Below are 21,015 nucleotides of genomic sequence, written 5' to 3' on the forward strand. Positions count from 1 at the left end.
TGGACTTTCTGGCCTGCCTGCATGCGGAATTGTTCTATAATTTAGTAATAATCTTGGTAGGAAAGCATCGATTTTCTCCTTCTGTTGCACGCATGCTTTTATGCCCTTCTTTACTGTCTGGACCATCCTTTCCACTATCCCATTACTTTGAGAGTGATAGGGAGGGGTCTTGTAAGGTCTGCATCCTATTTTTCTTAACCATTCATGCAAATCAGCATCCGCAAATTCTGACGCATTATCTGTCACCAATGTTCTTGGTATCCCATTTCTCGAAAATATTACTAATATATATTATTAATATTTGTTTTCCAATGGTACTTTTTTTTATCAGGTACTCTCACCACTTCAGGTCAACCTAAATATGTGTCTACTAATATTAATAATAGTCCTATCCCATTGAGATAGGCATGATCCATGTTTACTCTGCTCCACGGTTCTGCTTCTCAGATGTGTCACATGTATTTTTTTTGGCTTGAAATTCCTGAGTTCTGTGCATTTTTTGCATCTTTTTACATAGTCTTCTACGTCTCTTGAGTACCCCGGCCACCATGCTTCCAATTTTAATCTTCTTTGCGTAGCTGCTATTCCACAATGTACATCATCATGTACACTTTTTATAACCTGCCTCTTCTGTGTTTCTGGGGGAACTACCAAGTCTCCATTACATATTACTCCGTTTTCTATAGTTAGTTAATGTCCTATTTCTTTCAATGGTCTTTCAGCCATTGAACAATTTCCCCAGCGATTTTCTTTTATCCTCAACACTATTCTATTTAACACTGGCTCATTTGTAGTTTCAGTAGCCATTTTATCCACAGATATTACATCGGTTTCTACAAGGTGCAGGAATGTGTCTTCAAGTTCCTTGTCATTTTTGTTCTTATCCTCTCTATAAAACCTCAATCTAGATAAGGCATCAACATGCGGTATCGTATTCCCTTTAACATACTGTCATGGTAGAATGCCATCAGTCTGATCGCCCAACGTAATATTGGGGACCTTGTAACTTTTTGTAATTTTCTTGGGTTGAAAATAAATTCCAGTGGTTTGTGATCACTTTTCAACAAGAATTTTTTTCCCATCAAGAACTGTCTTGCTCTATCCGTTGTCCACACTATGGCTAGTACCTCCCTTTCTATATTAGAATAATTGTGTTCAATCATTGTTAATCTCGATAAGTACATTACAGAATGACCATCTTGTGACAAAATACCGGATACGGAATGCTCACTAGCATCAGCAGTTAGTTATATCCTTCTTAGGGTCAAAAATTTGTACTATTGGATTTTTCACCAGAATCTGTTTTAAGTTTTCAAAGGCTTTCTGTTGATGTTCTAACCAAATGAATTTCGCTTCTTTTTTTTTTTCTTAATGGTTCTGTGAACACATTATATTTTGGTACATATTTTCTATAAAAATTTACCAAACCCAAGAAAAACTCCAACTCTTTTTTATTTTTTGGTGTAGCCACTTTTAGAATTTTCTCTATTAGTGCTTCATCTGGACAGATCCCTTCCTTTGATATTGAGTAACCCAAAAATGATGTTGGTTACACACTTTTTTGTATTTACTGGGCATTTTTCTTTTTTCCTTTCATGAATTTTTCCACATTACGTACAATTTTTTCTTTTTGTTTCTACCGTATACGTGTCGCCCATTATTTCTTCGTAAGAGTTTTTCTTATTTTGGTTGTATGTATTAATTCCTGCTGTTGTATAAATTCTAGACAATAATTCAAGGGCATGTTTGTAAGTTGTAACTGTTCCATTAGCTTATATCTATGTGCCAAATTATGCATACCTTCAATTAATCTTAGTTGGATTAACTCTTCTGTTGTCTGTTCTTCTGTTCCTAGTTTTTCAAAGTTACAGTATTTATTCGCCCTTCTTAACTAGTGTAAATATTTTACTATCGGTTCATCCACTTCCTGCTTCATTGCCATAAACTTGGTCCTTTCTGCAATCACCAGTCTTTCTTTTTTTTTTTTTTTTTTTGTCTTATGTTTCCCTTGATAACCTGACTTATTTCTTTGAAAGTCATTTCTTCTAGCTCTCGAGGGTAAACCATTGTAGCAACCTTCATAATTGCTTCACAACCAGCATTAGCCATGAACAATTCGGTGATTTCATTCTCCCCTTTTTGTTTTTTGTTGTCTTTCAACTTTTTGCTTCTCGCATTAGCAGCAAAGCAATGTATCTACGTATTCCGGGTCTCCAAAGACCAGAGAGTATCCTATTGTCAAAACCATTGATATGTTGTGTATAACGCTAAGCAAGCATTCAACAACCACCTGTTCTAGTTGGTGTCAGTTTATAAATATGAGTTTTCTGCTCATATCTAAATTATACTTAATTTGCATATAACTACAAGCGATATAATAATGGTGCAAGGGAAATAACTCTTCTAAATTAAATTTTTACTTTTTTTTTGTCACATAATGTCTTGAATGACGGAGAAAAAAAATAAAATACAACACCATTCAACAACAGACACAAGCACATAAGATATATTTTAAGCACTTCAAAAAAAAGTACTAAAAACACTGAAAGAGAATTATTGTTAATTCTTATTATTAACATCAGCGAAGAAGAAAAAAAGAAAATGTTTGTTTTTTTGTTATTTTTACAACATAACTCGATTGAGTTTTAAAAGTTACAATATCTATACATGCAAGCGATTTTTGCTTACTTAAATCAATAGTAAAACCAGTATTAATTACTAATGAATTAACTTAATCTTCAAACTTTAATTTTCAAAATTAAGCATTACTTTAAATCCACATGGGTGATAATTAAAAATTATTATCGTAATGACAAGGTTTTTTAACAATTACAGCAATAAACGTCCTTCTTCCAGGATTCCGCTGCTTGATGTAACTGGAATGGATTCGACCCATTTGCCCAGTTTGGGTCCTTCTCTGAAGCTGAAAAGCAAACACACAAAATACAAAAAACATGCAAAAGCGCAACGCTTTGCAGAGAATAAAATCGACCAATCTAATTGGTCCAAAACAATAGAATGGGAGGCATGATGTAATTGTCAAATTTACACATTCATTGTTTTTTTTTTCTGTAAATAAATATATATTTAAATATCTAAACAGTTTACCAAAATATATAATATATTAACTTAAATAAACATAGTTATTAAAAACATATATGCAATAAAAAAAAATAATAAAAAAATAAGTAAGCAGTTTTGGAGAAAAGCGGAGGTATTGTTTCCATTTTTTACTTCCATATCTCAATTGAGAAATACAGGCGCCATCTAAGGACATCTTTGAAAGTTAAGCTACAGTGTTATGCTCAATTACCGATTTAACTACTTACACTGAATCTCAAATTAGTCCTGGAAAGTGTTGAAGCAATTCACGATTTGAAAGCTGCAAAAAAAATGTGAAAAGAAAACTTCTTTAAAAAAATCACAAGAAGGTTGCCTTTGTTGTGCTACAGGATGGAGTCACTAACTTGTAAGAGTGTGAGTCGGTGTCTATCAATTCGTAGTCTGGATTTATCAATTTTTTGACCGAGGTTGCAGGTGCAGGAATCTCTAGAAGTCAAAAGTGGTAGAGTATCTTGGGGAACCGCTAAAGGTAAATTTAACAAGATCTCTAATTAACAGAATGTTTTTACCAAATCACATCCTCACATACATAAAATAAAAATATGAATAACTTTGGAAAATAACAACACTTGATAAAGAACTCGAGATTGCTGTATTGAAATGAAATAACATTTATTTACATATTAGAGAAATGTTAATCCAAATTGTTCCAACATTAGTTTTTTTTTGTTGTTTTTTTTTTGTTTTTTGTTTTTTTGCAACAAGTGTTGATTAAGTAGGCTTAGCTAAATGTGTATCTCATGAAAATGGCATGAAGCTTAAGATTACTGATTTTCATGGACAGAGTGTCGCACATAGTTGGGATGTGCTTATTTTCTGAGGGGTAAAGAACAGTCATTAAATCATGTAAACATAATGCTGATGTGAGTGTGTTCATCACATAAGAAAACAGTAGTTCAATAAAACATTGTTAAAAAGAAGATTGAAATTCTCGTTCAATGTGGTAATTTTCCATGATGAGAATTTAAGGCTCATTTGCTTGGCACACAAATTAAAGACAGAATTTTAACGCCTTCCAAGTGCAGACTTATTTTGAGATCAAGTCTTTGAGAAGACTAGAAGAAACAGGAACAAAACTAAACTTTTTTTTTTTTTTTTTGCAGGCGAATCTTTATATACAAGTGTTCTTTAATATTCTAGCCTATTTGCTGTATCACTGCACATAGAACACAACATAGTTCCTTTATTCTATGTGTGCGGATAGGCAAATTTGCAAGATTGTGTGCTTGCATGTTCCCATGTATGTGGGCGTTGAAAGGTTGATTGCTATGGAATGTTTCTGCTTAAGATTTGTTCCAGCCGTATGTTGCTACACTTTTAAGTTATAAACTGCTACAGCCATTTCTGACTTTTTAGCGATTTAAATCCTCTGGGTACTTTTTGTTTTTATTTTTTTATTTTATTTATTTATTTATTAATTTATTTATTTTATTTTATTTTTTTATTTACATCAACATTTTATGTCCATTGTAATGTCAAATAAAATGTTGTTTCCGCTAATTTTAACATAGAAATTTAAGATTTTGTTACATCAACTTATAAAAGTATTTTTGATACTTATGTTTTTATGTTGAAATAACATTATTTAGAAAGCCATTCTTTGTAATTATTCTGCACTTTCACCTAACAATTTAATTTTAAAAAAAAGATATCATAAAATGTGAATTTAACTTATAAATGCTATTTTAAAAAATTGCACAGTAACATACATGCATAAGCACCATTTTATTTTTTTTTTTTTAGTAAGTGCTACCTAAAAATAGTTTTGTACAAAAGAAATTGAAAAAAAACATTTTATAACAAAAAATTTTCATAGAAACGATAATAATATAAAAGTTGCTTTCAATCATGAAGATGTTCAGAGTGTAAATACATGGACGTTGAATAGTAACAAGTCAAAATGTTCATGATGTGGAAAATATGTGTAAGTATTAGACAGCATGTTATTGTGTATGTGTGTGCATTGGCTTCCCTTGTTCTTGTTAGTGCTTATATAGCTGTAAGTAGTAATTCGTTTCTGTTTGCCTTATTCTTGTTAGTATGTAAGAATGTGTGCACAAGATGGAGAGAGCTGATACGCGAGTCATTGGGTCCTTTCCACCTCTGGTCAATGGCATGAAGGGTGTTGTTGAGTAGACATTCTGGAGTCCTGTTTAAGGTGCTGCTGGAGGATTCTGGAGAAAACTGATTTTGGTGACACACACACATAGATTGGTTACTCATTCATGTGTGACAAGTTCAAAAATAAAAAAATTTTCAATTTCGTGGATTTAGTTGTCATCTTTGTGTTGTATAATTCAAAATTCAAATTTCAATTCTTGTCAAACTACAGAACACTGTTTTAGTGCGTTTTTTTTTTGTTTTTTTATTGGATGTTACTTTTTCCCCTGAAAGTAGAGGAGAAAAAGGAAAATAGTAATCTTAACAACCAATCTACATGCATTCACTACAGAAGTATAGGTGGTATAATTGTTACTTTTGCTGATTTAGAATTGACACCACAAGTTCAAGTTCGATTGGCTTTCTAGTTGTGTCCATTTAGTTAGACATTAATAATACTCATGGAAAAAGAGTTAGCACCAAGCTTCCCTCCCAGGGCTGTTAAAGTCTGAAAAAATTCTTTGCTTTTATAATCAGTGAAAATTGTTCAGCTTGAGACCAATATTAATAATTTAAAAAAATTTCTTTTTGATAGTGATGATTCATTATTGAAAAAAAAAATTTTTTTAACTACCACAAATTATTTTTTTTATTGTTTATCAGATTTTTATTTAATTATATTCATTATAATTCAGCTAAAAAATAATATAAAAAAGGCTGTGGTCTGACCTTTTTTAAAAATTTTCCCATGGATTGAATGTTTTCGCTTACTGGCACTAATACGCTTGCGCCACCCAGGTAGAGTGGATTATATTATGAAATAGTTCCATTAATTAGCCAATGAGTGGTATAACCAAACTAAGATTTTGCTGCAACAAGACTGATGACAGACTTCAAGTTGGGATATTGGCAGAGAACAGAAGTTTGGACATGGTCATCCTGCTGGCAACACAGAATGTGGTATAAACTGTTATTATCAAAGACTTCCAACTTCTGCGGATCAACTACCTTCATTGACTATGTCTCTTAACTATAGAAGAGGATTGACTGGATGATAGTAAGAGACACGCCTTTGATATTGAGATCTCTCAGTGTCTCCACGAGGTACACAAATACATCTGGCAGTCCTGGGGAGAAAGAGAAAAAAATGACGCTTATCAAAGTAAAAGGAATATCTAATTTACATAATGATTTTAAAAAGTAAGTTTCAACAAATAATAATTGGCTATTTAAGAGAAACCCTCCATTGAAACAACTATCTAGAGAGGATGAAATCTGCTCAAAGAAGTCCGAACCAGACACCAAAAGACACCACTTAGAAACTCACCACAGTTTGTATACTATACATGAAGGGCTTGTCAGAAAAACTTCAAAGAATATGCAATCCTAGTATAGAATTTAACACGAAATAGGAACTGTTAATTATACATAGATAATATATGTATACTCCTATAATTTTGTGTCTTTTTTTTCTTGTGTATTCATATCTATATTAAAACCTCTTTTTTTTTCTATTTATTTTAAAAAATACAATTTTGTTATATATGGGTCATTGAATTGCATTTATCTGCAAAAGATCTAGTTAATTTGCATATTCTTTTAAAAATTCATTTTAATTAATTCCCTATTAGTTTTTTCAGTTTTCTTATGGGATGATCATCTATTACATGTAATTATATTCATGCAAATATTGTACATGATTTATACTTGCGTAAAAAGGTTATAGTAAGCACAAACCTCTTTCTATATTTATGTAAGTGTACACATGTTTAAAAAAATTTGCCTACCAAACTCTTCCATTAGTTTTTGGTCTACAGACATGAAATGTAATATATAGGGTGTTCGAACACATGCAAAACTTTGTTTAGATTTTAGCTGCGGAAAATCTGTGCAAAAGTGCAAAAAAAATTTTTTTTATGGAATTTGCCAGGATGCGTAACATAACTAAGCTATTAGTTCATGTTTTAATTTTTAGCCTTGCAGCAAACATGTTTTCATAGCTCAGGCATTAATATCAAAGGAAAAAGTAAATCGTAAGCTAAACGTTTTTGTTTTGATTCTCAATGATGATGCAAAAGTCACTTTTTAAATCACTACTATATATTGGGTCCAATATAATAATAAATACGACATCTGCATTAATCAAAATATATTTAAGTGTATTTTACAAGTGGGCAATGCTGGGCGGTCTGTTAGTACAGTAATAAATAAACAATTAAATATATATATATTAGTAATGATAAATAGTGATATTTACAACTAGAAATAAAATAGGTTTAAGGCTCCTAAAACTCGGTACTCTTGCAGAATTCGACCCAGATCCTCGGGATTTTCCATCAATTATGGTTCGTGCTCCACTGGCAGTCACTGGATTAAGCCAAGCAAAGTAACAGATGCAGATGAATTTCAAAACAAACAAACCAGAAAAAAATAGAAATACAATAAATAGCAAAAACCCACTGTAAATTTACTTTTTTTTTTTTTTTTTAAGAACAGTTGCATTTTGTATTGTTTATTTTATTATTATTACTTTTTATCAAGAATTGTTTCGTTTTGTTTTTGTTTGGGTTCTTTTTTTTTTTTTTAAGAAAGATTAATTTTTTTTAACCATAAAGTGTTAGGTGAAAGTACTTTTTTTTTTTTTTTTTAATTTGAAAATTTGCAGTAAATGGTTTCTTTTATTCAAGTCTTTTTTTATAAGAAAAGATGAATGATTTTTATGAAAACTATAAGTTAAGTGAAAGTACAGAAGTTTTTTTTGAGAAAATTTACACAAATTATTTTATCAACAAATGTTAAAAAAATTTTTAAAAAATAATTAAAAAATTACATTTTTTATAAAAAAAACAAAAACAATGCCAATTAAACGTTTCAACATTTGAACAATGCTTAACTTAATCTGATGATTGCCGATCGAGCCCGAGCCATAATTGATGGAAAATCCTGAGGATCTGGGTCAAAGTCTGCAAGAGTACCTAAAATTCATACTAGATGTGATGCATGTGGTTAGAGTACTTGGGAAAATCAGTTGCAAAAGTTATATTCTGAAGGTTGAAAGTTCAATTCTTTATGTGGGCGAACAAAAAATACAATTGCAAATTACTTAGGACCTCTATCCAATTGTGGCTGACAGAACAAGTGCATGCTACCCCTGTGAAGTAAATAAAAGGTTCCATTCAAAATTCTGTCCAAATTTCCGAGTTCAACAGAAACATTCCCAAGTTTAACAAGATACACCTGAAGAAGGTTGGAGGTTACATCAACTGAAATGTTTTGAACCGACACTCAAGATGAAAACAGTAGTCTGAAAAATCGAAATAATACAAATGTAAAGTTTTTTGGGGTTTTTTTGTTGTTTTTTTTTTTTTGTGTAATGATACATGATGAAAAATCCCCCCTCCCTCCCCCAAAAAATAAAATCATTGTGTTGGTATTAACTGGTGGTCATCATTTATAGAGATGGAGTCAGCCAACTTTCACCAACACCTAAAACAATAAATTTACTTCAACTGCACAGTTCTGAGTTTTATATGCACTCTGAAAATAAAATTAAAAAAAACTATTTGCATTCATGGAATGCATACTTGCTAGTATAATTAATTATTGGTAAAAAAAAAATTCTTGTAAATTGAAAAGTATTTCTGACATCGATACTTGAGTGCAGAAGTTAATCTTCTTTTTTTTTTTTAATCCATCATACAATAAAAAGCTTTTAATTCTTATTTTTATATTATCCATAGCTCCCAACTTTATAAATATTAACATTTATCTGATTAATTAATGATAACACATTGTGTTCCATTTTATATTGGAATCTCATATCATTTCGTATATCAAATAAAACATTTTTTCCTCACTCTCCTCATTCACATGATTGGAAAAATATATTATGAACGTTTTTTAACTGTTGTTAAATATTAAAGTATTTTTTGTGATATTAACTTTTTACTTATCATTTTTATGCTTTATTTACGAGTTTAGTCATTGTGGATTTTGTTAGTTCATCCGATCCAATCAATTAACTAGATTGCTAGATGTACCCTCTCTCCATGTTTTGTTTCTTTGTTACATAGTAAGAGCGAGTAATGTGAAACACTGAGATTCTAACAAGGACATATGTAACTGTGATAAAAATAAAATAAACCCTACAAAAGAGAATACTTTCAAATTATGTTTCAACAAATCATAATCATTCCTGCATTTCATTTTAAACAACCATCAAAATAAAATGAATGCCTCATTGCTTGAAAAAAAAAACAGTTCAACTTTGGAATTTAGTATTCCCAGCTTGTCAGCCATTATCATGTAACAACCCAAGTTCGTTCAATTCACAATTTCTCACTTATTTTTGAGCCAATTTTAAAAATATATGAAGCACTTTATAGTGCAACTGACAATCAAAGGGAAGAGTCTATCAGGCATGCGTTTTTCACTTCAAAATAGACTTCGTAGCCTCGTAGGAGATGTCCTTTTCTCCTCCTTGCAACCTCTATCTCACAGAAGAGATGTTGCGAGTTTGTCTCTGATGTATCGTTATTTTCATGGAAAGTGTTCGACTGAGCTTCAATCTATGGTCCCCCCTCGCCAAACTTTCACAAGAAACACTCGTCTAGCTGTAAACACTATCAATAATTCCCCCCACTCTTTATCTGTGCCTAAACCTAAACGTAGATTCCATGAACAAAGCTTCTTTCTTAGAACTGCACGCCTGTGGAATTGTCTTCTGCTTTCCGGCTGACTACAATATGGTTGTGTTCAAGTCTAACGTAAATAAGTTCTTGATGAGCCGTTCCATATAAGTTATCAAATTTACCAAATTTTCATTACTAATGATTACTATATTGTCCAATTTCTACTGTACACTCTTTAACCCTTATCCTTGAATGGCCTCTTGGCCTTGATAATGTGGTGATGCCTATGTAAAAAAAAAAAAAAAAAAAAAAATATTTGAACAGTATATACTATAGGTGCTTTCACCTCAAAAGAATGGCAGCAATCTGTCTGTTTCTGCTCAGTAATACCAGAGGAAGAAGTAATAATGCCTACCATATTCAGATTTAAAGTCGCATTGGACAAATATGTGTGCTTTATATAGATGTACACGTCTTCTGTTTTCTTACGTAGCTTGTTGTATGTTGTTATTTTTCCAAAAAATTTGATTTGATGATTTTTTTATCTTATTTTTTTTTTTTTATTACATTTTCACTCCAAACAAGGCGCATTGCCTCTTTGGTGTAGGAGGCTACTATCAGGGACAGCAACTACTGGGGCACTATATTGGGATTTGGGAAGCAAGATGTCGGTTCACGTTGCACTTGAACTTCTGCATGTCAGTAAAGTTAGGGAAGCAGGAACTTGGAATGGAATTCCAGAGTCTAGCGGTTCTGGGGAAGAAACTACTAGAGTAGAAAGATCTTTTACATCTAGGGATCTCTACTGTGTGGGGGTGGGATTTAGCTGCCTGTCGGGTTTGTCGAGGGTGTCTACGTCGTGGGGGCACAAGTGTCTGCAGTTCGTCAGAGCATTCACCATTTAAAAATACTTGTAGAACAGGCAGAGGGATGCAAGTTTCGTCGATGGGACAGAGGCTGAAGCTTAGATGCCAGTTCAGGGCCTATCAGATTGGCGACTCTTTTTTGAACCTTGTCTAGGAGCGAGAGACTAGTAGCAGATGCACCAGCCCAAATGTGACAACAATACTCCATACATTTGATATATCGTTGAAATTAACTATTAATACTAGGTGTGGTATATTCAATCAACATCCATGTACAAATACGGAAATCCATATAGAACCCAGATTCCGAAATACAAGTCTTCCTGTTACATTTTATTAATGACGTTTTGCTTTCTTTTTAGCATGGATGCAAGTTCAAGTGATGGTGCTGGCGATGCAGCATCTCTGTCAGAATCTTTTATGGCTGTCAATCAATATGCAGTCGATAGTAAGTATTCTTTTTTCTTTTCATCCCTTTATTAAAACATGGAAAAAGTTATAAAGTTTTTGTCATATTTTAATAAACAAAATTGGTTTATATTTCAAATGTGCCTTTCTTATCAATATTTGTTAATCATTAAATGTGTTGCAAAGTTTATATATAAAATAAATTGTTACCATCTTCGATGAAGATTGTTAATGACAGACGAGTTACTTCCCTTGAATGAATATACAGGAAGTGGAAACTATTAAAGGTAGTCATGCTGATTGCTTAGGATGTGAAATGAGTGGGCATCGCTTTCAAGACAACCCAGCATGAAAGTTCAGGCGCTGTACCTTTGCTCCGATTAGGTTCGCTTTATTTATACGAAAAAGATGAACAAACACGTGAAAGGATGGAATATAGGGAATTATTTAAAAGCCGATGTAAATAAATGGAGATACGACATCCGTTTGTAAATCATAGATATTATAATCTAGGGAGTATATAAAATGTTCTAAAAAAAATACTAACGTGGTCGAGAGCAAAAATAATGCCTTTCTTGGGCGTACAAAAACGCACGCAGCCATTTTGCCTTTTCTATATCTAGATTAAATTTTGTCCGATCATTCATCATTTTCAATCCTCTCATAATATTCATCATTGAACTGATAATCTTTTTAATTGATTAATCCTTATCCTCAAGTAGCTTTTGGCCTTGATAAGTGGTGTACATTTGTGTAAAAAATATTGTTTTCACATTTGATTTTGGCATTGCTTTTTGTCTTCAAATGATTCTATTTTTATATATATATATATATATATATATATATAAGTAATGTGATTTATAATTTAAAATTTAAAAATCAAATTTTAATTAAATTAAAAATCCGTTTCATAAGAAGGAACAACAACAAAATCAATTATCTGTACGATCGTTTCGGAAAACAATGCTTTTTATTGTGGTATACATCAAGTTATGTACCATAATTATATATAGTTTTTTGGTAAGCAAGGTCTCCGCATCAGCAAATTTTGAAGGGTTTTTATTGAATTTAAAAGACACCATAAATAAACCTAGCATTAAAAGTAAGGCAGATGAATCTGAAAAATTGAAATAAAAGGTCTGGATTTAAAATTTATAAGAAAATTAATATGGGTTAGAGATAGAAATAAGTAGAGAAAAATATATATTTTTGAATTTACATAATAAATTTGCTTTAAAAGTATATAGAGATATTTACCTTTTAATTTTTCGTTTTTTGAAATCAGGAACTGTGGTTAAAATAGTCATTTAGATGTTTGCTATAGCTTTTTATCTTATTGAATGATGAATTTTAAAAGGGGGGGGGACGCTCGTGCAATAAATTGTTTCCATTAGCGTATTTTTGATTTAAAGACGCTACGGTTTATATATAGAGAATATTATTATTACATATTTTAAGGGGAGATAATTGTCATGTTTTCATAAGCAGGAGCTTATGACATGTAGTCATAAACGTTTGTTTAAATTTAATAAATATAAACCACCTTAAATCATTAAAAATTACTTATTAGTAAAAATAGATTACACTTATTATTATTATTTCTATTATTATTTTTTTTTTTAATAAATTAAGTTAGACTAATTATCTCCCTTACACCCGTCAAATAAATAATAAATAAAGTAAAGAAAACATTTTAAATTTTAAATTATAAATCACATTACTTAATATTGAATTAGCTCTAGGACATTTAACTATCGAGCTTATTATATATCTAAATTACAACGAGCACTTTCTATTTCCTGTATTTTAATTAAACTAGTAATTTCACTGTTACATTAAAATACACTCGGCTCTTTAGACTATTGTTCTAATCTCCTTTAAATATATATATATATATATATCCATTTCTGTATTTGTTGATGTATGAGTATCAAGAGAAATTCATAAACACAAACTGCTTTTAATGTTAATGAATTCTGTAATTTTGATCTAAATTATACCAACTAGATCAAGTGAGTGGGCAACTGTTTTTGAAATAAGTTTTGTTACCTTGGTGATATTATTGAAGTATTGTGATGTGAAAGTTAAGAGTGCAACGAGTGAGTTCAGAGAACTTCTGACATTACTAACTAGTTGAGTAGTGTCACTGGCAATCAAGGGAACTGAAAACTGTCTAACACGTTTAAAACAAATGTTAAATTGAATATGATGATTGTGCCAAATTTGGATAAATTGATGCAAAATATTCTCATGTTCCATTGAAATATTTGGTATCTTTTAATTGTGATAAAATTTTTAGATAATCAAAAATCACCCAAAATTGGTAAAATGAGAATATTCTAAAATTGATTTTGTAAATTATGGTATTGATTAAATGAAAAATATTGTTATTTTACTTAAGTTATTCTTTCATGTTGATAGGTTGAATAATTTTGAACTGCCATATCATTTGATGCAATTTGAAAATACTGTTTTAGTTTCAGTAAAACAGTAAATAATTTGATCAATCAAACTATAAGTTCTTCATGTTTTCTTAATATGTTACATTTTTTGTTTCACTTCACTAAAATACAACAAATAATATCAAATTAAAGGGTTTTTTTTTATTTTTAATCCTTTAAGAGTAATACATAAAAATCATAGAAAAAATATATTATTAAAAAGAAGTGGATTGTTTCCTCACTTTTCTTGAAACAGATGTGTGATAAATATAACTAGAACCAGAAATTTGCATGCTAGAAAAAAGAATGGTTGGCATGTTTGTTTCCCCTACTCCTCAACAAAATGATTGTTTATATAATATTTATTCCTTCTTTTATGTTTTTGTATTTAAAAAATTTATTTTAATCTAATAAAGTAAAATTTGTCTCTTTCTCGATTTTCTCATCTTTTTTGTCATTGATAGATTTTTTTTTCTAAAATCTATTGATGATTCTGATCTGTCAACTATTTTAACGGATCTTGCAAAACAATAAAATGTAATTTGATTAAATTGCTTCAGAAAATATTTTGATAAGTCAAAATTATTTAAAAAGCATGTTACTCTGTATTCATCAATATGGAGTTTTTTCCCTTTGTTTTGAAAAAAAAAAAATAGCATGTAAAACAACAACCAGCTGTTTTGCTCCATATTTCTTTTACTCCATATTTTACTTTCTGTTTTTCATGTAATTGAGACCTGGTGAAATGTGGTTTCTATTAAAGCTATTGCAGCAATTTTACTGCCATTTGGGGATGTTAAAATCCTCCCTCACTCCCTGGAAACTATGAGTAAAGACATAGGTTAGACTACTCTCAAGTTTAGTAAAGCAAAGAGAAGGTAAAAACTACATCAAATACAGAGAGAGGTTCTTGCAATTAAGGCACCTTGTAAATTTTTTTTTTCTCTTTAATGAAAAAAGAATCAACTTTTTTTTTTCCAAATATACACATGAAAAGATTAAAATAGTTTTCAAAGTTCTGTGTGAGAAAGGGGAAAGGATAAATAAAACAAAAGTGCCAAAAAAGAAAACATGAAATAAGGTAATTTTTTAATGTTTATGAAGAGTAAAACTCAAAACAAAATCTCACATAGATTTGTAAATATTTTTAAACCATCCTCAATTGTCCAAACCATATATTGGATTGTCCAATATTTTTCTTATTTTATTTTTTTTTTTTTTATTTCTTTCAGTACAAGATGATGATGGTATGGCATCATCCGGTGAAGGAGAAGGCGATGGTCGAAGTGATGAACCACTTCGAGAACAGGTAACTAGTTTTATTAAACTAAGTCTTCCTGGCTACTCTTTATATATTATTTATTTCTATTGATTAAAATAATTTTCAATAAATGAAAAGCTTATTTTTCTTTTTCATCTATCTATCTTCTACTATATAATAAAAAGATTGCAGAAATTCCCCTCTGGACCAAATTACAGTAGGTTTGCAATAACAGATGCCACATACAAATTTATTATGTCTAAACTGTTACTTCCCATCAGATAACTTTTGAATGCCGTTACAGACACATTTATTCGTTATAATAAAATCCTACATTACTTCCTATGAGCAATATCATCACAATCGCTAAGATCTTTAGACAAAGTAGTTTGTCTTTCCCCTCTAACTACAAAGTCCTCCCACCACTCTCAGTCAACACCGAGTACATATAAACATTATAACTGTCTTTCCCTGACTCCCTTATTAACTGGATGAAACATTCATACACATACAACCAGCTTTTCACTTCGCTATTCGAAAATAATGATTATTGCCCACCAACATTCTGGCTATTCTCATTGGCTGAGAACATAAAATTCTATTATTCAGGATTAATGAACACCTCAAACTTTAAACAATATGGCCACTCAATCTATACGAATCACTATTTTTATACATATTTAACCAAAAAAGAAAAAAATACCATGCTCATATTCATAAATTTACATAGTTATACCCTCACCTTAAACTACACACACATTACTGCTACATTATTTTAAATCAATTATAATTACTTAGCGTCACTTTCCTGTAATGTTACAGACTAATATTTACAAAAATATTTAGTTTTAAGTTACACAAAAAAATAGTCGTAAAGTGGGTAGCCAGTTAACAGGTCCTATTAGTAATTTTATAAATTAGAACTATTTTCTTTTAATATATTAAGAAAAGTTAATTGGATTCTTGACTTCAGACCTAAATAGCATTGCATCTTACAAATTGATATGTTATTTTGCCTAACCCATCAATTACTGCACTTTTCATTCTGGCTTTTTCATAAATAAAATTATGCTATTCAAATTGTTTTAATCAATTAAATACTATATCCAATTGGAAATTAATTTTGCGAATATATTTTTGCAAATGTTCACTGTTTAATTTTACTGGGTATTTGTCTCTGAGTATCTAATGAAATCACTCCATTTGTTAAAATTGATAACTAAATATGGTGTTCATATCTCGTCACTAGGTCATCAAAAATCATTCCTACATTCATAATTATGCATTTCAGTTATGTGTAAATTTAATTTCTGACCATTTTCCTACACTAAGCATTGATGTCTGAGAAAAAAGGAGGTGTCTTCTAAACAAAACTAGTTTCTTATGAAGTTAATATCATTTTTGTTACTATTTTTTTCTTAAATAGTAATTCAGTTTACTTTTATTAGATGCTTGTTTCTCATTTTGTAGGATCGTTTCTTACCGATTGCTAATGTAGCCAGAATCATGAAGAAATCTATACCCAGGTCGGGTAAAGTAAGTATACAAACTTTTTATTTATTTTTTTTTTTTTTTTAAATAAAACTTAGCAGATTTGATTCAAATGTGTCTGTATTTTTATGATTTTTTAAGGGACATTTTTTTGTTGATTATTTGCTGAGGATGAGTAAATGGGACACCTTTTTAAGAAGAAAGTTGATTCAAAATTTAACTATTTTATTTATCTTAACTATATATAGTTAGATCTTTCTTTCTAAATGGACCATCACCACTGGAATGTAAGCAATGCTATTTATCGAGACTTTACATTTTTTAAGATTTTGTCAGCAACTGATTATTCAACTTCAATTTTTCTTTATATTAACTGATCTAACCTTTAAATATATAGGACTTCAAAGGCCATAACATGTTAATTATAAATACTGACTCAACAAATCCTATTTACACAAATGCACATTATTCTAGTTTGTATGTAACTTTTGTTAAAAAATATAAAGGGTGGAATGATAAATTTATTATCCTAAAGAAAACAACACTACAGTTTTAAAATAAAACTTTTATTGAAAAAAATCAATTCAGGTAACTTGATTACGTAGTAGAGCTGACATTATTCAATGTAGTCATCTTCAGCTTCAATCACCGCCTCGATACGGGTTCGGAACTGGGAGCATGCCTTTTCCACAAGCACCGGTGGGAGCTTAGCGAATACTTGGCAGATGGTGGCAATCAGGTTGGCTTTGGTGTTGTGGGAAGTCATGTTGGTGATATTCTCCGCATATGGCCAAACAAAGTAGGCACGCAGGTTCGTGTCAGGTGAGGATGGGAGTTGGTGAGAGAAGGGTACAAAGTCGTAGTACTCCTTTTGAGGTCTCTTTGGACTTGTTGGCTGGCGCCAAGTCCTGCTGCCATAACCAGGGTCTGCCAGCGGCCACCTGATTGCACCAAATCACCACACTTAAGCACATTCAGGTACATTTTAGTGTTGACTTTCAACCCGACTTCAAAGATGTGAGGTGGCATGATGTGGCCCTCATTTGAAACCATACGAAAGACCATAACCATGGCCGGAAACTTCTTTGAGTTTGCCATCAAGCGTTGAACCGTCTGGATTTGTATTTTGAGGGTGCTGGCTGTGGTCCTGTTGTCATAACTTAGATCGGTAAAGAGCATAAGTTGTACAGCAGCACATCTCCGATCTTGCTCGTTGTGTCACTTTCAGACATGATAGAAGACTCCTATCTCTCTTGGGATTTGTAGACAACTGACCAACTATTAGATTGTATGCAACAAAAAAGAAAACCAGTTTTCATTAAAGAGAAATTGAATCATGTCTTTTCTAGGGTAACAATTTTATCATTCCACTCTGTAGAAATGAAAAGGGTCGTGGGACTATTCATTGCCTACATGTGAATGGTCTTTTTTCTAAAAAGTTCTTGTGTGAGGAATTTTGTAATTATAAATTATTTGGGGTTGTTTTTTTATTATTTTTTAATCTAATATTTATTCCGGATATGTTTTTTTTATTATTATTAATCAGTCTTTTATATTGATTTGCATTTAGACGTATTAGCTTAAAGGTTTTTTTTTTTTTAATATATGTATATATTGAATGGGCATGCAATGTTCTAATGTCAGATAATTTGCACTCCTGTTATTGATTCTTCATTTAACTTATATTAAATCTATTTAAAAGATACGTTTATATTGTATTCATATTAGAGTTTAAAAGGGGTTATTATATACTTATTTTATTTCTTCATTTACTAAACCAATATTTTTGTTGATAGTTAAAAAAGGGTATGAATTAGTTCATGACCCTTTAAAATTTTGGATATATTCAAACTGTTAGCTAAAAAATCATTTTTAGCTTTAAAATTCTTAGCAAATTTCTAGCTATTAAAAAATTTAAAGTTTTGGAAGCTGTTTACAGCTAATCATTTTATAACCTTACCTTACAACAATTATTAGTTTTATTTTTATGACAATTTTTGTTCAATTAATAATTAAATGACTAAACAATACCATAATTAAATTTAACTTTCAAAATTTTATTTAACAATTTAAAAATTTATTTAAAAAATAAAAAATGAGGGGAGTGTATCTAACAAAAATAAAAGTAAAATAACTCCTGGGCAAATCAAGTAGGTACAACTAGTAAAATCTATCTGGACATGGTTCTAGCATTTGCTTAATAATTCCATTGACTGATTATATGACAACCATGGTTATTGAGTTGATAAACAAGTTTTATCATTCTGTTTATGTTTTTTTTTTTTTTTTCTTCAGAATAATTATCTATGTTTCTTTGTTTTTAGATTGCTAAAGATGCCAAAGAATGTGTACAGGAATGTGTGTCTGAATTCATCAGCTTTATAACAAGCGAGTATCCTTTGAAACTTAACAAAACTCTGAAAGGAACAAAACTTATTACAATTTTTTTTTTCTTATCAAAGAATAATCATCTTGAATATTTTTAAATCATTTATGAGTTCCAAATGATGATGATGATGATGATGATGACTTTGTTAAAATATTTTTTTATAAACTAAGTAATTCTAAATCCTATTTTCTGTATCTTTTTATAATATGTAGCAATATTCAGCAGAGATGTAAAATTGGAAATTTTCAACATAGGGTTAAAATAAGCAGAAGGTTCCATTAAAAGTCCAGTTAGAGATTAGAATATGACATCATAGTCAGAAAGTCTGAAGTGAGATGTTGCATTAAAAGAGAGAAAGATCTCTCTATTTGGTTAATTTTTTTTCTTTTAGTCTCCTGACAAATGAGGGATTCACTCCCGTTCATCTGTTTGTTTGTTTGCACTTTTCTTAAAAACCACATCTAGGATTTTTAATTTTGCAAAACTTTAATCATGGTGAAAGTAAATTTTTTGCCAGAACGGATTTTCCACGATAGCTCTGATTTCCTCCTTTGGAACTAATAAAGGAGTAAAATTGCCATAAAACCATTCATTTGTTTGCACTTTTCTCAATAACCACTCCTTGAATTTTTTTTGAAATTTTGTACAAACATTAATCATGGTGAAAGTAAACTTTTTCTATAACGGATTTTCCGGGAACACTCTGGTTCCCCCCTTGGGGGCATTATAGAGGTAAATTATTTAAATCGTTAATTTGTTCACACTTTTCTCAATAACCATGCCTTGGATTTTTTTTTTTTAATTTTGCACAAACATTAGTCATGGTAAAAAATAAATTTTTCACTCATGAAACGGGACCTTGCATGCTCAGCTTTTTTATATATAATTCTCTCTTCATTTGCCAGGAAGCAGGTGAATGGGAAGCTCACTTCTTTTCCACATCAAATGTGGATTGCATGTTAATCTTTGTGACACTGATTTTTCTCCATGACACTCATTTACATTGGTTTAGATTGTGGTCATCTTTGACTGACTCTTTTTAAGTTTTTCTCAGCCTGCATTTTCCTTGCTTCCTCTCAATTTGGATGTTAATGTAATGTGAAAACAGATTAAAACATCTCAAAATATAATGTCATTAAGAAAATATAAGTTGGCGGTTATTCTTTTTGATCTATTATTATAGTTCTTAGTGCTGAGAAGCATACAGTTGCGATCATCACAAGCAGAGGTGAGAAAAGTGAACAACCTTCCGCTGTTAAAAATTACAGCTTCTGCCACAACTATAGAGATTTGTCACTCTTTACTAAACGTCTACTGACTTGTGTGTCACAGTTGTTTCTGTCCACAAAAGGGGCTACAGATAAATTGTAAAAGAAGAAACCCTACTTCATGCTATAGTACAAAAAGCTATATGCAAAAAAGGCATTCCTGATGAAACCCAGGAATAATCATGTGGGCAAATATAGCTTAGCCATATTTTGTCGCCCATTTTGTCAATCAATTTGATTATTGCCTGCTCTTGTCGGGGACCTACTGCAGTGCACCATGAGGAAGCTTCACATTGCATCAACAATACATTGTAGTCTACATTGCACTGTAGAGAACCTACTATTGATTTTATAAAATTATTTTTATATAATGGTCTGAATTAAAGTTTAAAATGCAAAAGTTAAATATCATGGTTGAATTGTGCTTTAAACAGAAACATTAATTTCAAACCCACCTTTGTCCTATTAAAGAACTTGCTATTGATTTTATATGCCGAGTCCTTCTGCTCGTGGAGTGATAAAACTTCTCAAATGCACTTGTTGTGTTAGGCTGTATAAAGTGTTAACCTTGATCAAAATTGGACTGTTCTTTTTTTTTTCTGATTATAAATACTTAATAGAGACTTTTTGATACAAAACGTATCTAAGAACACTCCCAGACACATAAAGTATATTTCTGAAATTTCAAAAAAATCTGCCCAGCCATTTCGCTGTCCATAGGGAACGGACTCACAGGCATGCACACAAAGTGCTTTTTAATTTATTTGGAAAAATACTACACGATTGATTAAGCACTAAATGTCAGATTACGAAAAAATAAACTTTTAAAAAAATTATTTATTCAATTTTTATTAGGGGGTTTAGTTTTCTATGCAAGTTTAACATAAAATTAGTCTCTACTTTATCTCTCAATCAGCCTAGCCCAAACAATCCCCTTTACAAATTTTGTTTAAGAATTTCCAGCTGGAGGATCATTTTACATTAAAGTTACATTGTAAAATAAAACCCCATCTAAAATTTGAACTTAAATTTTTTTT

At 30.7% G+C, this 21,015-nt stretch overlaps 1 protein-coding gene across 2 annotated transcripts in view; it reads left to right on the plus strand.

Moving 5' to 3' along the window:
• The window catches only part of LOC145303513 (nuclear transcription factor Y subunit beta-like), a 78,809-nt gene that overhangs the window by 48,771 nt on the left and 9,023 nt on the right, over positions 1-21,015 (plus strand). For both annotated transcript variants that reach the window (XM_080145072.1, XM_080144993.1), the window contains exons 2-5: positions 11,083-11,168; positions 14,802-14,878; positions 16,301-16,366; positions 18,646-18,713. In XM_080145072.1, coding sequence (XP_080001198.1) covers positions 11,084-11,168; positions 14,802-14,878; positions 16,301-16,366; positions 18,646-18,713 — 296 coding nt within the window. In that variant the 5' untranslated portion in view covers position 11,083. The remainder of the gene's footprint in view (positions 1-11,082; positions 11,169-14,801; positions 14,879-16,300; positions 16,367-18,645; positions 18,714-21,015) is intronic.

Source organism: Euprymna scolopes, chromosome 1, assembly GCF_053919585.1.
Source record: "Euprymna scolopes isolate OS-2025 chromosome 1, ASM5391958v1, whole genome shotgun sequence".
Lineage (NCBI taxonomy): Eukaryota > Metazoa > Mollusca > Cephalopoda > Sepiida > Sepiolidae > Euprymna > Euprymna scolopes.